This window comes from Lithobates pipiens, unplaced genomic scaffold (genome assembly GCF_037356315.1).
Source record: "Lithobates pipiens isolate NorthernLeopardFrog02 unplaced genomic scaffold, aLitPip1_a1.2 Scaffold_18, whole genome shotgun sequence".
Lineage (NCBI taxonomy): Eukaryota > Metazoa > Chordata > Amphibia > Anura > Ranidae > Lithobates > Lithobates pipiens.
The window spans coordinates 549873848-549887876 of NW_027507758.1; the positions used below are offsets into that span (position 1 = coordinate 549873848).

Below are 14029 nucleotides of genomic sequence, written 5' to 3' on the forward strand. Positions count from 1 at the left end.
CAAATCATGTCCTAGTTCTCTTTGCACAATATTAAATCGGGTTCCCCAGTGAGGCACAGAGCTGGTTCACAGTGACATTTAAAAATTCCCTCACCGCTCTTTGAAAACAGAAATGAAAGTTATTTTTAGCAAGGAGCAATATATGTAAAAGCCATTCGCCCATCTTGACAGGGTCAGCGATCATTGCTTATTCAGTTCCACATTATAATGCGTGTCTTTCAGGCAGTGACAGCTGCATAGCTGGTAAATCATAAAAGACGCGTGGTCTGCATGTCTCTTCCCTGGTGCTCCCTCTGGTGTTCTAATCGGGTTCCTGCAGTTTATGACCATCTGCAGAGCTTACTTTAGATGTTTACATCCTCATACAGAGCCATGCAAATAAATACATATAAAAGAAAAAGCAGCACAGATCACATCTTTCCCAGCAGGTTAGCATGCACTGCTCACTGATGGGACGGAACATATTGGAGAACATTAGCAACTTATATATTTTATTAATGAATAAGAGCCGTACTCCAATATCTATTCTTCTTATTCAGCTAACTGTATAGCTACACGCATAGTGTCCCCACCCAGGGACCACCCCTCCTTAATGCATTTCACTAGAAATGGCTTGATTGTAATGTTGCATCCTTATCAGTATGTGAGACACATTAAATATTTAGCAAAATTTGACCGCCTTACGTCAGGGTCCTCATCAAAATCCCCCCTTACATCAGAAGCAGAGACCAGAGGCAGCCTCTGCTGACCTAAACCTTCAGTCAGTGCACATTAAGGATAGGCCACTGACCCTAGCTGGGGGCCGGTTGTGTTCCGTGGGCCACAGTTTGGAGACCAAGATATCGACTGTGGCAGATATATATGAAATAAATTGAGAAAATTGATAGATATGCAACTAGGTAGGAAACGAGAACATGAAATACAGTAGATAGAAATAAAAAGATGTTGTATAGCCTAGCAAATGGATTCAGAAGACACAGAACTATAGACCTCAATTCAGGTGAACGCTAAGGTAATAGGAGAAGTCTTGAGTACAAGAATATGGAATTGGACTTTCTAAAGGCATTCATAACTATAAAAATATATATATATATATATATTTATTTATTAAATACAAATTAAAACCAGCAAAGGCACATCTCATATCTGGATTCCATCATTTAAAATTGTCTTCAATGATAATTTATCAATGGTATTAAACCTCAACACATTTCAACTCATAAGGAGTCTTCATCAGGAGATGAACAATAAATCTAGGATATAAATATACATACACTAAATTCTAGTAATATACACAAAGAAGAAGGTACAGACCAATCACTATATGCATGAGAATTCACTTACAAAAACCAATGATGCATGAAAAGAATCAGCGCATGTCCACAGAAGCCCCAGGGGATTTTGATATTGATTTGTAAAAAAAAAACAAAAAACTTTTTTGGTGAAAATAAAATAAGTTCATATCCATGAAAAACACATAATGTATCCTACATTGAAAACATTTCACGCAGTTACATTACATTACACACTTTGACATGCCATGTTGGTGGACTTGCCTCCTTGGGGAATATTTTGGAGCTATAACACCGATAATAAAATTCATACACAAACTTTAAAGGCTCAATTCACAAAGCTTAAACATTGTGATAAGAATCCTTATTTTCAAAAGAGTGTAGTTAATTTGAACGGAGTCCAATGAGATTTAAAAGTTGAAGTCACGTTGGCTTAAAGTAGATTGTTATGCTTTTGTAAAGATTTTTGAATTGAGCCTATAAGGTGTGATATGTATTTCTGATTGCCCTGGAAGTGGCATGTTTTCCCATAAATTATAGGGTGGTGGGGTCAGAATCCAATCAGGACACATAAGTGTACAGTGCCTTGAAAAAGTATTCACACCCCTTGAAATTTTACACATTTTGTCATGTTACAATCAAAAACATAATGTATTGTATTGGGATTTTATGTGATAGACCAACACAAAGGGGAACATAACTGTGAAGTGGAAGGAAAATGATAAATGGTTTTCAACATTTTTTACAAACAAATATCTGAAAAGTATGGCGTGCATTCGTATTCAGCCCCCTTTAGTCTGATATCCCTAACTAATATCTAGTGGAACCAATTTCCTAATTAATTAGGCAATTACCTAATTAGTAAATAGAATCCACCTGTGTGTAATTTAATCTCAGTATAAATACAGCTATTCTGTGAAGCCTTCAGAGGTTTGTTAGAGAACCTTTGTGAATTAAAAGCATCATAAAGGCCAAGGAACACACCAGACAGGCCAGGGATAGAGTTGTGGAGAAGTTTAAAGCAGGGTTAGGGTATAAAGAAATATCCCAAGCTTTGAACATCTCACAGAGCACTGTTAAATCCATCATCCGAAAATGGAAAGAGTATGGTACAACTGCAAGCCTACCAAGACATGCTGTCCACCTAAATTGACAGGCCGAGCAAGGAGAGCATTAATCAGAGAAGCAGCCAAGAGGCCCATGAGAAGCTGCAGAGATCCACAGCTTAGATGGGAGAATTAGTTGTGCACTCCACAAATCTGGCCTTAATGGAAGATTGGCAGGAAGAAAGCCATTGTTGAAAGAAAGCCATAAGAAATCATGTTTGTAGTTTGTGAGAAGGCATGTGAGGGATACAGCAAACATGTGGAAGAAGGTGCTCTGGTCAGATGAGAACAAATTGAACTTTTTGGCCTAAAATCAAAACGCTATGTGTAACAGAAAACTAACACTGCACAACACACCGTCCTCACTGTGAAACATGGTGGTGGCAGAATCATGTTGTGGGGATGCTTTTCCTCAGCAGGAACAGGGAAGCTGGTCAGTTGATGGGAAGATGGATGGACCCAAATACAGGGCAATCTTAGAAGAAAATCAGTTAAATTCTGCAAAAGACTTGAGACTGGGACAGAAGTTCACCTTCCAGCAGGACAACAACCCTAAACATACAGCCAGAGCTACAATGGAATGGTTTAGATCAAAGCATATTCATGTGTTCGAATGGCCCAGTCAAAGTGAAGAACTTAAAGTGTTTGTGAACCCATTTCTTTAAGTCTATGCCAGCCCCTCTATTAGAGGCTGGCATAGCACACTATGTAAGTCATTTAAAAAAAACGAGTGTTGTAAATACTGATCTTGAGCTGTCTTCAGGCCAGTCATATGAAATGTCACTCTCTAGATGTGCAAAGCTGGTAGAGACATAACTAAAAAGACTGTAATTGCAGCGAAAGGTGGTTCTACAAAGTATTGACTCAGGGGGGCTGAATACAAATGCATGCCACACTTCTCACATATTTATTTGTAAACAATTTGGAAAACCATTTATCATTTTCCTTCCACTTCACAATTATGTGCCACTTTGTGTTGGTCTGTCACATAAAATGCCAATAAAATACATTTATGTTTTTGGTTGTAACATGACAAAATGTGGAAAATTTCAAGGGGTATGAATACTTTTTCACGGCACTGTATTAAATTCTTTTTTAATGATCTTCCTGATTATCAGGATGAGAAGGGATATAAATGATGGTAATACATATGCAAGAATTACACAAGACCTACAGTATGTGTGTCCAAAAAACACTTATGCCGCATACACACGATCGCACATTCCGGCAACAAAATCAATGGGATTTTTTACGATGGATGTTGGCTCAAACTTGTCTTGCATACACACGATCACACAATGTTGTCGGAAATTCTGAACGTCAAGAATGCGGTGACGTACAACGAGCCGAGAAAATTGAAGTTCAATAGCCAGTGTGGCTTTTCTGCTTGATTTCCAAGCATGCGTGAAACTTTGTGCGTCGGAATTGTGTACACATGATCAGAATTTCCGACAACGGATTTTAACATAACGGGGCATAAGAGGTCTCTAAAACAACGCATCCTTGCAGTGTGCAGTCAGCCATTCACAATAAGGGGATCTGAAACTAGCATCCGATTACTTCCTGGATATTGTGCAGCTGCCTACCCAGCATGTACATTAAAATGTTGCACCTGCGTTGTACTCACACAGCGCGGAAAACATATTTTCTGCTACAAAATCATGTAATATCACAAAAAAACATGGCTGAAGACTGGGGATTGCTGATGCTTTTATCTCAGGAGTCAAAGAGAGAAGCTTATTGCCCAAGTGAAAAAAAAAGGTACTTAGGAAAAAATTTCTATCCAAACATGAAATAGGAGTGCTTGAGCATTCCAGTGAGCATTAGAATAGAAAACAGGGTGAAGATCCACTTATAGGCCACTAGATGGATCATATGAAATAAATGTATAAGACAAATTACGGTGATTTTTTTACTAGAGCTATGCAAATGCTTGAGATATTCGCATAGTAAATGTATTTATACATAGACCTTCAAGTCTCCATAAATCAATTGATAGCCCGACTGACATAACTCTCCATGACCACCTGTATTATACAAGTATACATCTAAGTTGCAGATTAGCTCAAGTTTGAAGATGAAGATGATCCTAATAAACATCTTCCGGTATATGAATGTGGACATAAAGCAGAAGTTCATTCTTCCAGGGTGCAAGGTTTGTTTCTTAAACCATGCAAAAAGCAAGCCCCCCAAAAATTAAGAAAAAAAATGTATCTTTGAAGGGGTTTGAAAATGTGATATAACATTTAAAGCGGGAGTCCGCTGTTTTTTTTTTTTTTAAAGCCAGCAGCTACAAATACTGCAGCTGCTGACTTTTAAAATAATGACACTTACTCGCCCAGCGTGCCCACGATGTCGGCACCCGAAGCCGATCTCTCGATCGTCTCTCGGGTGCTGCCGCCGCCATCTTGGGTATGGGAATCAGGAAGTGGAGCCTTTCGGGCTTCATTTCCCGGTTCCCTACTGTGCGTGCGCGAGTCACGCTGCGCAATAAGGATGGTCCCCGCTGTCTCTGGGATCCGTGTGTTTCCCAGCAGGCAGCGGGGGACCTTCGGAAAGGGGCGTAGATTCTGTGAAAAGGGGCGTACCTTCTGCAGAATCTACGGCGGAAGTGGGTGCAGATACCTGTACTGTACAGGTACCTGCACCCCCCTCCCCCCTGAAAGGTGCCAATTGTGGCGCCGGAGGGGGGGAGGGTTCCAATGAGCGGAAGGTCCACTTTAGGGTGGACCTCCGCTTTAATAAAAACTGCTGGTAAACTGTATGTGGAAACAAAAGCCCCCTGAAAAGTAGATATTCACAACCTACCTCTCATGGTGCGTGTGCCAAGCAAAGAATCCAATGTTTCTAGTGTTTCTTGGTTCCCTATTGTGCTCTGTGGTTCCTTCCACCAGCCACCATGACACTAATGAACCTGGGCCAGTGGATCAAACTTCTGAGACTAGCATGGGAGGGGGCAGGTTTCTGACATTTTCTGGCACTTTCTCTTGACTATAGCAGAGATTGGCAGTGCAGGCAACAAGAGAGGTAAGTATAAGATGTCTCTGTTGTCTTGACAGCAAGAGTCAAAATCACGATAGGGATAGAAGGGTAAGACCCTTACTTGTATTACTGTCTGATGTCTCTTTTAAAAAAGATTCCCATAATTTCAGTCTGGGTGGCAATGGTGTCACCCGAATAGGGTATATGGGAAAATCTATAACAAAAGAAGCCTATGAAACCTTTGAGAAGTTACATAGCTACATAGTTACATAGATAGTCAGGTTGAAAAAAGACACAAGTCCATCCAGTTCAACCACAAAAAAAAAAAAATTATCATACAATCACATATACCCAATTCTATACCCACAGTTGATCCAGAGGAAGACAAAACCCCCCAGAGCATGATCCAATTTGCTAAAGTAGGGGAAAAAATTCCTTCCTGATCCTCCGAGAGGCAATCGGATTTTCCCCGGATCAACTTTACCAATAAATGTTAGTACCCAGTTATATTATGTATAATTAGGAATAGTCCAGGCCTTTAGTTCTCATCATTCATCTCACCCACATTTTTCACCAATACATCATCGTCTATTCATCAAGAAAATAGGTTTCTCGCCCTTCCCCACTCTTTCCAAAGCTGAAAAGAGTTTTTCCTGCAAATACATTTTAAATAAGTGTATGATGCATTTTTGGTGACTTCTGTGTAAAATGTACCAGGAATTATTTTCATAAAATTATTTGAACTTTTGGACCTCTCCTAAATAATGAAAAATGAGCTTGGAAGCCGTGTCCTTGTCCCAAAAAAAGGTGAAAGAAAGGCACATTTTTATGCAACTTATAGCTAGAATAAAACAACAATTTTGTCTTGTAAATCAGATCGTGTAATGCACATCTCTTGCCCACTTTATCCCTCTGAGATTATTTTTTTATTACTTGTACAGCATAAAAGTAATTTATCGTCTATATTTACAGACATGTACTCACTTGCTGCTACCAAAGTGGCAGCTTTATAAATAAGGGTGCTATTTTTAAATGTTAATACAGAAGATTTTACAACCCCTTCCTTCTCTGTGTTTATTTTCATCACAATTTTCTCATAATCCAGTCTCTCGCTGCTGCTGACACAGACTCTATGTCATTCCTGGAATGCCTCTAATAGAAGCTATATGTGTTTCTGGACACTGTGGCGTTGCATTTTTAGGACTTTCCACTTTTCTAACAAGCTTTTTGGGAAGTGGGGTCACAAAATAATCCATTTAGTAAATGTGCGTTGTCCATCTTGTTCTCTAATGCATGTCTTTGGGCTGACCATTATTTTCTGTTGGAAGTGGTTAGTTTTTGCTTCCTGCCATTAAGATATTTTAGAACAGCCAACAGGGGCGTTGCTAGGTCTACAAAAGATCTGGGGCTAGAGCTCATAGCAGCGTAGTTAAGAAAGTCATATGCTTGGGCAGGCTTACACATGTATATACAGTAATATACATATATATGTGTGTGTATATATATATATCCCCTGAGAGTCCCCCCCAATTACATCAGGGTCCCCAGAGAGCCCATCCTTACATCAGGGTCCCCAGAGAGCCCCCCTTACACCAGGGCCCCCAGAGAGCTTCCCCCTTGCATCAGGGTCCCCAGAGAGACCCCCACTTACATCAGGGTCCCTAGAGAACCCCCCTTACACCAGGGCCCCCAGAGGGCTTCCCCCTTGCATCAGGGTCCCCAGAGAGACCCCCACTTACATCAGGGTCCCCAGAGAGCCTTCCCTTACATCAGGGTCCCCAGAGAGCCCCCCTTACACCAGGGCCCCCAGAGGGCTTCCCCCTTGCATCAGGGTCCCCAGAGAGCCCCCCACTTACATCAGGGTTCCCAGAGAGCACCCCTTACATTAGGGCCCCAAGAGAGCCTCCCCCTTAAATTGGGGTCCCCAGAGAGCCTCCCCCTTAAAATCAGGGTCCCCAGAGAGCCTCCCTCTTGCATCAGGGTCCCCAGAGAGCCCCCCACTTACATCAGGGTCCCCAGAGAGACTCCCCTCCCCTTGGAGGCCCCTGCAGAGACTCAGGGCTATGGACTCCAGATTCGGGGCTATAGCCCCGAAAGTCACCCCCTAGCGATGCCACTGACAGCCAACATGGTTAAGTTTCTAAGGACCCTAGGTTACCCCCTGGGATTGCTAGGGTGTTCCTTGAAAATTAGAAGTGATTAGCATCCGGCCTCAACACTGTCCTCATCTGGCAGAGGCAGCGATGTGGGCACCAGAGGACTCTGTCCTCTTATTTCACAGGTAGGTAATCTCTGATGCTGCTGACCAGTAGTATAAGGGAATACCTCTACGCTGATCACCAGTGTAAGGTAGAGCTTCTACGCTGATCAGCAGTGAAAATGAAAACTTCTACACTGACCACCAATGTAAAAGAAAACCTCTATAATGACCATCAATGCAATGGACCACTATAATTTTTCACAGTCTTTTTTTTTCTGTCTAATATTAATGTTTTAATTTGATGTTAGCGGGGAATCTGTCCTCTAAAACCCACTGAGCAGGCAGATGACAGGCCCGTGTCCGCTGCGCTTATGCAGATCGGACACAGACACAGTCTGCTCTTCTCTATGGGCAGTCGGATGTAAACTGACCTCCTGTCCGTTTACACCCAACTGCCATCCGATCCGCTAGACAGATGGGGAAGTTTTTACATGCCCTGCTCCATAGAGGACAATGGAGGGTCTGAACGGGTCAACGCCTGTCAGTTTTTCCATTCCGCACATGTGAAAGGGGCCTAAGGCATATCTGAGATTATTCAGATTTAAAAAAAAGAGTTAACTATAAGGTGCTTTTGACCTGCAGTTGATTTCTCTCATAGATGTCTAATGCCCCATACACACGGTCGGGCATTCCGACCACAAAATCTGTCGGATTTTTTCCGACGGATTTTGACCGAAACTAGTCATGCATACATACGGTCGCACAAAGTTGTCGAAAAATCCGATCGTTCAGAACGAGGGGACGTTCATAGCATACGATCTACGTAGAGGCCAGTAGCCTATAGCTTTCGTCTCCAAAATTTTTATGAGCATGCGTGGCACGTTGTGCGTCAGAATTCTCTACAAACGATCTGAAAAAGTCTGATCGGATTTTGTTGTTGGAAAATTTTAAAACCAGCTCTCAAACTTTTTCCGTCGGAAATTCGGAAAGAAAAAGTCTGATAGAGCCCACACACGATCGGATTTTATGACAACATAATCCGATCAGACTTTTTCCATCTGAATTTCCAACCGTGTGTATGGGGCATAAGGAGTTTAACTGTAAAGATGTGGCCAGCAAAGAGAAGACTACAGCCACAGGCTGTAAACATTTCTGGTGTGGGTCGTTTGTTTCAAAAGGGCTAAGAAAGATGCCTAAAAAAAAATATATATATATATATCCTTTAGGGAACAGTAGCTATCGTGATTTTGTTTGTGAGCTGACCCCAAAGAGCATATGTTTTCAGCTGTTGAAGAGAAAGCAAATTTAGTAAACAAAATCAAAGTACAGCACTGCTAATCACTGAGCATGGCTCTCATATGGAATGATCACAGTTGGCTGTCTCTATTGTACATATGTAATTATAAACTTTAGGTGTAAGCATTAACAATACAGTCCATTGACATTGCAGATTTCAAAACCTTTATTTCCTTTGTGCCTCCAGATGAGCTTGGGCCAGCGAGCAAAACTGACCTGCACACCTGATGTTGCATATGGAGCCACGGGGCATCCAGGAGTCATACCCGCCAACGCTACTCTGATCTTCGATGTGGATTTGCTGAAGATTGAATGAACATGTAGCGGGGCAGGCTGACAAAAGATCTCCAAAACCATCATCCTCCTCTTCCTTTCAACTGACACTACCCTCACTGCTGCAGAAGTCAGTATGATTGAGAAGGACCGCTTCAGCAGTGGGGTTACCAGTTTTGTCATTAACCCTTCGGCACTGCCAGAGAAGACTGCAGTGGCTAAAAACCCAGTCTTCTCTGACAACAAAAAGGGACATCATAACAGGACTGCTTCAAAGTGATCCTCAGTCAACCTATGTAGGTCACGTCTCTTTTCTTAATAATACTGAGCAGTTTAAGTGTACCTGTCATGCCTTCATAAAGGAAGTAGACATTTTGTGGCTTAATGATGTCACCAGTGAACTGCTAAGCTTGAATGTCCATTCGAGTCATAAAGTAGCTGCTTTTGTAGGGCAAAGATGATAGCTGCACTTAAACACAGAAGGTCCAAATTATTTATACATCATAAGCTCATACAAGCTTGTTTCAATAAGACAGTACCAAAATGCAAAGACTGAATGGTAGTTAATGGCAATTGGTATGATTTGTTGTAATGCAGTGCGCCATGCAGTCGTTGTGGTTGTGGTTGTCTTAATAAATAAGCCTGGTAGACTGAAAGCACCAAATATTACAGTTAGGGGATTGCTTTTTGTAGATCCCAGACTTAAAATCATGTAGTTCCTGCCAGCAAAACATACATTCCACACATTAACAGTATACAAATGAGCTGAAAGACTTAAAAGAGACAAAGGGACCCTAGGTTTCTGATAGACCATTGGCTTTCATTGCTGGCCATTCACAGACCAGAATTCAAATTGCCTAACAATTCAGCACAAAATCACAGGGCTTGTGATCACTTATGAATGTATCCAAAATCTGGCTTGTTCCTGGCCATAAGAACTGAAAGCTTTACAGTTAGATCTTGTACATACTTCTTGCGGCAAATGGAGCTGCCTTCATTTACTTGAGCTCTTTGAAGTGTTCTGACCATAAAATGCACTAGATATGAGTTTTAAAGGGTCAGTCATCCAAAAATGATGCCTCTGTTTAGAGGAAATGTTGATGTTTGGGGGACATAAGCTATCTGCTGCTGTCATTATGAGAAGGGCTGTACTCTTCCCATTGCATGGTATGTTTATTTTCGATTAAACATACTGCCACTGGAACCTTGAGACTCCTTGGTACAGTAGGAGTTAGACCTCTCAACAAATCTGGAATCCCAGAGAGATGCATGAAAACGGTGTCCACCGCCATCCACAAATAGTTGGGTGGAGAGATGATTTACAAAAGGCGGGGACACCAACTTAAGCTGTGAAAGTGCATTAACAAAAAGTCAGTGAATGAGGATGCACCGTATGGTCAGGATGCTATAAATGGCATGCCAAATAGGCAACGCTATCTGTTGCCCTTTAAGCAGTATGTATTGGGCCTTTTAAGTAGTCCTGTTTCTGGCAACTTATAGAGGCAGTTTCAGAACACCAGGATGACACACGTTGCTCATTTAGGTGGTAATTTTTTTTCTTTGTTTTTGAGTTTACTCACATGTCCAAATTATTGCTCAAGTACCCAACACCCTTCTTCTGTAGTGGGTGTGGGCAAAGCTGTGGGTTCAACTCTATAAAACAAGCAACAGCAGAGACAACAACTCTACAATGAAACCCCAATAGGAGGCGAAACATGCCACGAAACACGCACCAGAGAGAGGAACATTTTTTTTTTTTTTAAATGCGAAGATGTTAGTGTCATGAGACTCTACATTCGCCAGTTTTCTTTTTAAGGTAATTTTGTTTTATAAAGTCTCTCCTCCATAGCTATATGAAAATTAAATTATTAGATATTGGCTTTGCAGTCACATAGATGTAGTTTAAACAACACCTTTATTTTTTAATTAAATCAACTGAGGCAGGGAAATGCAGAATTGTGCACTGTGCCTACATTTTGTAACCTTTTTGGAATAAAGTTACACTGCACAATACTGTACAAGTGTGACATACATATTTATCAGGGAGCAAAACCACAGCAATCAATCAGATTTTACCTATTGCTGGTTGGTTTTTAAGGATACAACTTTTTTGTACATTGCCTAGACCTTAAAGTAGGAACTTGGTTAAAAAGACTGTGATAGAGTCACTTTATGCCCAACTTTTACCCCTTTATAATCTCATTCGTACATTTAGCTGCCACAAATTATAGAAATTGATAATTTCACCTCTGTTTATCATGCAATAAGGCCTGGTGATTGCTCACTAAGCCATAGTACTATCATGTGGGTGGAAGTCACATGCCCATACCTAGCAGCAATAGAGGAAGGAGAAGCTGGGGAGCATTGCAACGATAAATGTCAGTGGGTTGGATAATGAGCAAAATGACAGACACTTTTAAAACTATATTTAGTGTAAAGCTATAATTCACGAGGCAAACTGTTCAACTAACAAAATCAGTCCCTATCACAAAAAATCCCCAACATAATCTCCCATAGACAAAAACGGGAAAATGGGGGGTGGAAAAAGACAGGGAAACCACCTTAATTCCAAGACAATAAATGGAAGTAATGACAGCTTCAGGTTTCCCCCCAAAAAAATCGTTTTTTGGTGGGGTACTTGAAGCTCTTCATACATTGTTGCTTCCATTTGGTGTAAAACTACACAAACATGAATGCTCCATTTGGCCCTGTTGAGCAGAAATCTGTTATCTGTGGGGTGTGGCAGATTCCTGCTGGTTACCTGTCTTCTGGAGTAATATCTGAGGTATATTTTTAGGACATGAAGGCTTTTTTTTTTATTACCACTTATTTTTGGTGTTCAAGGGACTGCATCTTTAAAGAGCCCTAAGGATCACTACCTTACCACCTTTTTATAAATCATCAAAGTATCTTCCCAGATCTTGGTTTCAGCCTATAAAAAAAAATCATGAATCTGCTCCTTATTTAGGGAGTACTCATTGCTGTTACTGGCATTTTCACTTTCTAAAGTGTTGTGTGTGTTTTTTGTCTTAAAGCTTAAAACTGTATTGCTTTCCAGAAAGATAAGCAAATAAAAAAAAAACACTCAACTACACCAACACAAAAAATAGTCTGCTACTCCGGCTATAACACACTCTATAAGTTGTACATTTTATGTTTTAAGATTTACTTCCAGATGGATAAAAGTGTGCATGTTGTTTAAACACATTGAAAGCAGCCATTTTGTAAGATTTTGGAGGTAGAATTGTTACATACAATTACCAATCAGAATCATTCAGGGGAAATTTTAACAGTTCATCAGGCACATTTAATTTTAAAGACCACTTATTTTAATAGTACCAGTGCTTTGTAGTATCAGGTTTGTGCTATTACTTTCTGCCTTCTCGATGTCACAAATTCTTAGCGAATTGATAAGCTGCTTTCTCAGGACGACTTGGTTCCACTCACAAAATGGCTGCCCTCATGCACTGTTTGAGACTGACACACTTCAATGATGTTTTGCTGAAGCTTTGCTGTGCTGTCTGGAGGCAAGATTTGTTTTTTAATTTTAATTTGCATGTGACATAACTCACAATATGACTAAATCAAATAATCTTGTATTAAAAAAATAGAAAAAATATAAATAAACCCACTGCCTTACAGTACACATAGGAAAGGAGGTGCTTGGAAAAATCTGTGCGCGACCCATGCGCAAATGGGCATTAGCTAAGGGTTATCTGCCGTACCACACCAACTCAAACCTGTACGTATTGCTTGCTGCTGATCAAAACAAAGCCTCTCCTTTAAGTACCTATATACAGATCTATATATATAAGAAACAAAACAATAAATTTTATGAAAAACCTTGTGTTTTATAACTTGTGTGGTGTGTTTTTTTACTCAGAAAATTGACAACCTGTTCTACCATGTGTGATTTCTTTCCTAACAGAAGACACTCACTCTAAAATGAATGTCTTTAATGAAGTGTGGAGAATTTACTTGGCTACTCAACTTTTCGATTTCTTGGGGCTTTGAATGTTGAGATATTTTCAATAGAAGAGATAGGAAGAGAAAGTTGAGACACCCTTACACTGGCAAATGGAAGAGGCTAAAATTTTAGGTGCAAAGATCTCCAAACAAAGCATAGGAAACACGTTGGCAAACATTAAAAATGTGTTGTCAGTTTTAAAAGGAAAGTAGTAGAATAAAAAAAGCCATTGCTTTCAAAATATTTTTTTAATCTGTTCAAAAAAATAAAAAATCACACGCTTAATGCATAGAATGCATGAAGGTAAAAAACATTGAGCCTTTAGAGCCACTTTAAGGTCTTCCCCAAAAGGGATTTTGCTCATGTCTAAAACTACCAAACCCCCCACAGGTCCACAGTTTCTTGTTTGATTACTAAGATTTAAAACTTTTTTAGCAGTAAAGGAGGTGGGAGCCATAAGAGAAGAGAAGCACAAAAAGGGGAGTGGGGGCGTTTGAATCATTTTGGGATTCCTCTATGGAGTTTTCCCTCACGTTGGCAGATGTTACTGATAGGATGATTTTAAAGTGAAGCCAGCAGGTGTATAGTTGTTCAATCTATACTCAGGAGATGTGTACTAATTCCTCCATTGTTGAGGACCTGTCTAGGCGGGAGAATCATTCAGCAACCATTGGGACCCTAGTACATTTCCAATGTAACAGTATAACCATGTGCATAGCTGAGACTTGTCTATTGGGTAAGGAAGTGTGATAGTGGGCAGGTGTGAAGTGTAAGTCAAATATAGTCACTTAGACTATAATCTTATATACGTCCTCCCAGGGCTATACAGTGGGTATATAAAAGAATCACCCCTTTAAAAGAATCACATTTTGTTGCTTTTCAGCCTGAAATGAAGACAGAAGAGCTACATATT

The 14029-nt window shown here is 40.4% G+C and overlaps 1 protein-coding gene across 1 annotated transcript in view; it reads left to right on the forward strand.

The window, feature by feature from the left end:
* Positions 1 to 13006, forward strand: part of FKBP1B (FKBP prolyl isomerase 1B) — a 125940-nt gene extending 112934 nt beyond the window's left edge. Inside the window, exon 4 of the mRNA XM_077488873.1 lies at positions 9064 to 13006. Within this exon, the coding sequence (XP_077344999.1) occupies positions 9064 to 9192 (129 nt within the window). The 3' untranslated portion in view covers positions 9193 to 13006. The remainder of the gene's footprint in view (positions 1 to 9063) is intronic.
* Positions 13007 to 14029: the final 1023 nt, after the last annotated feature.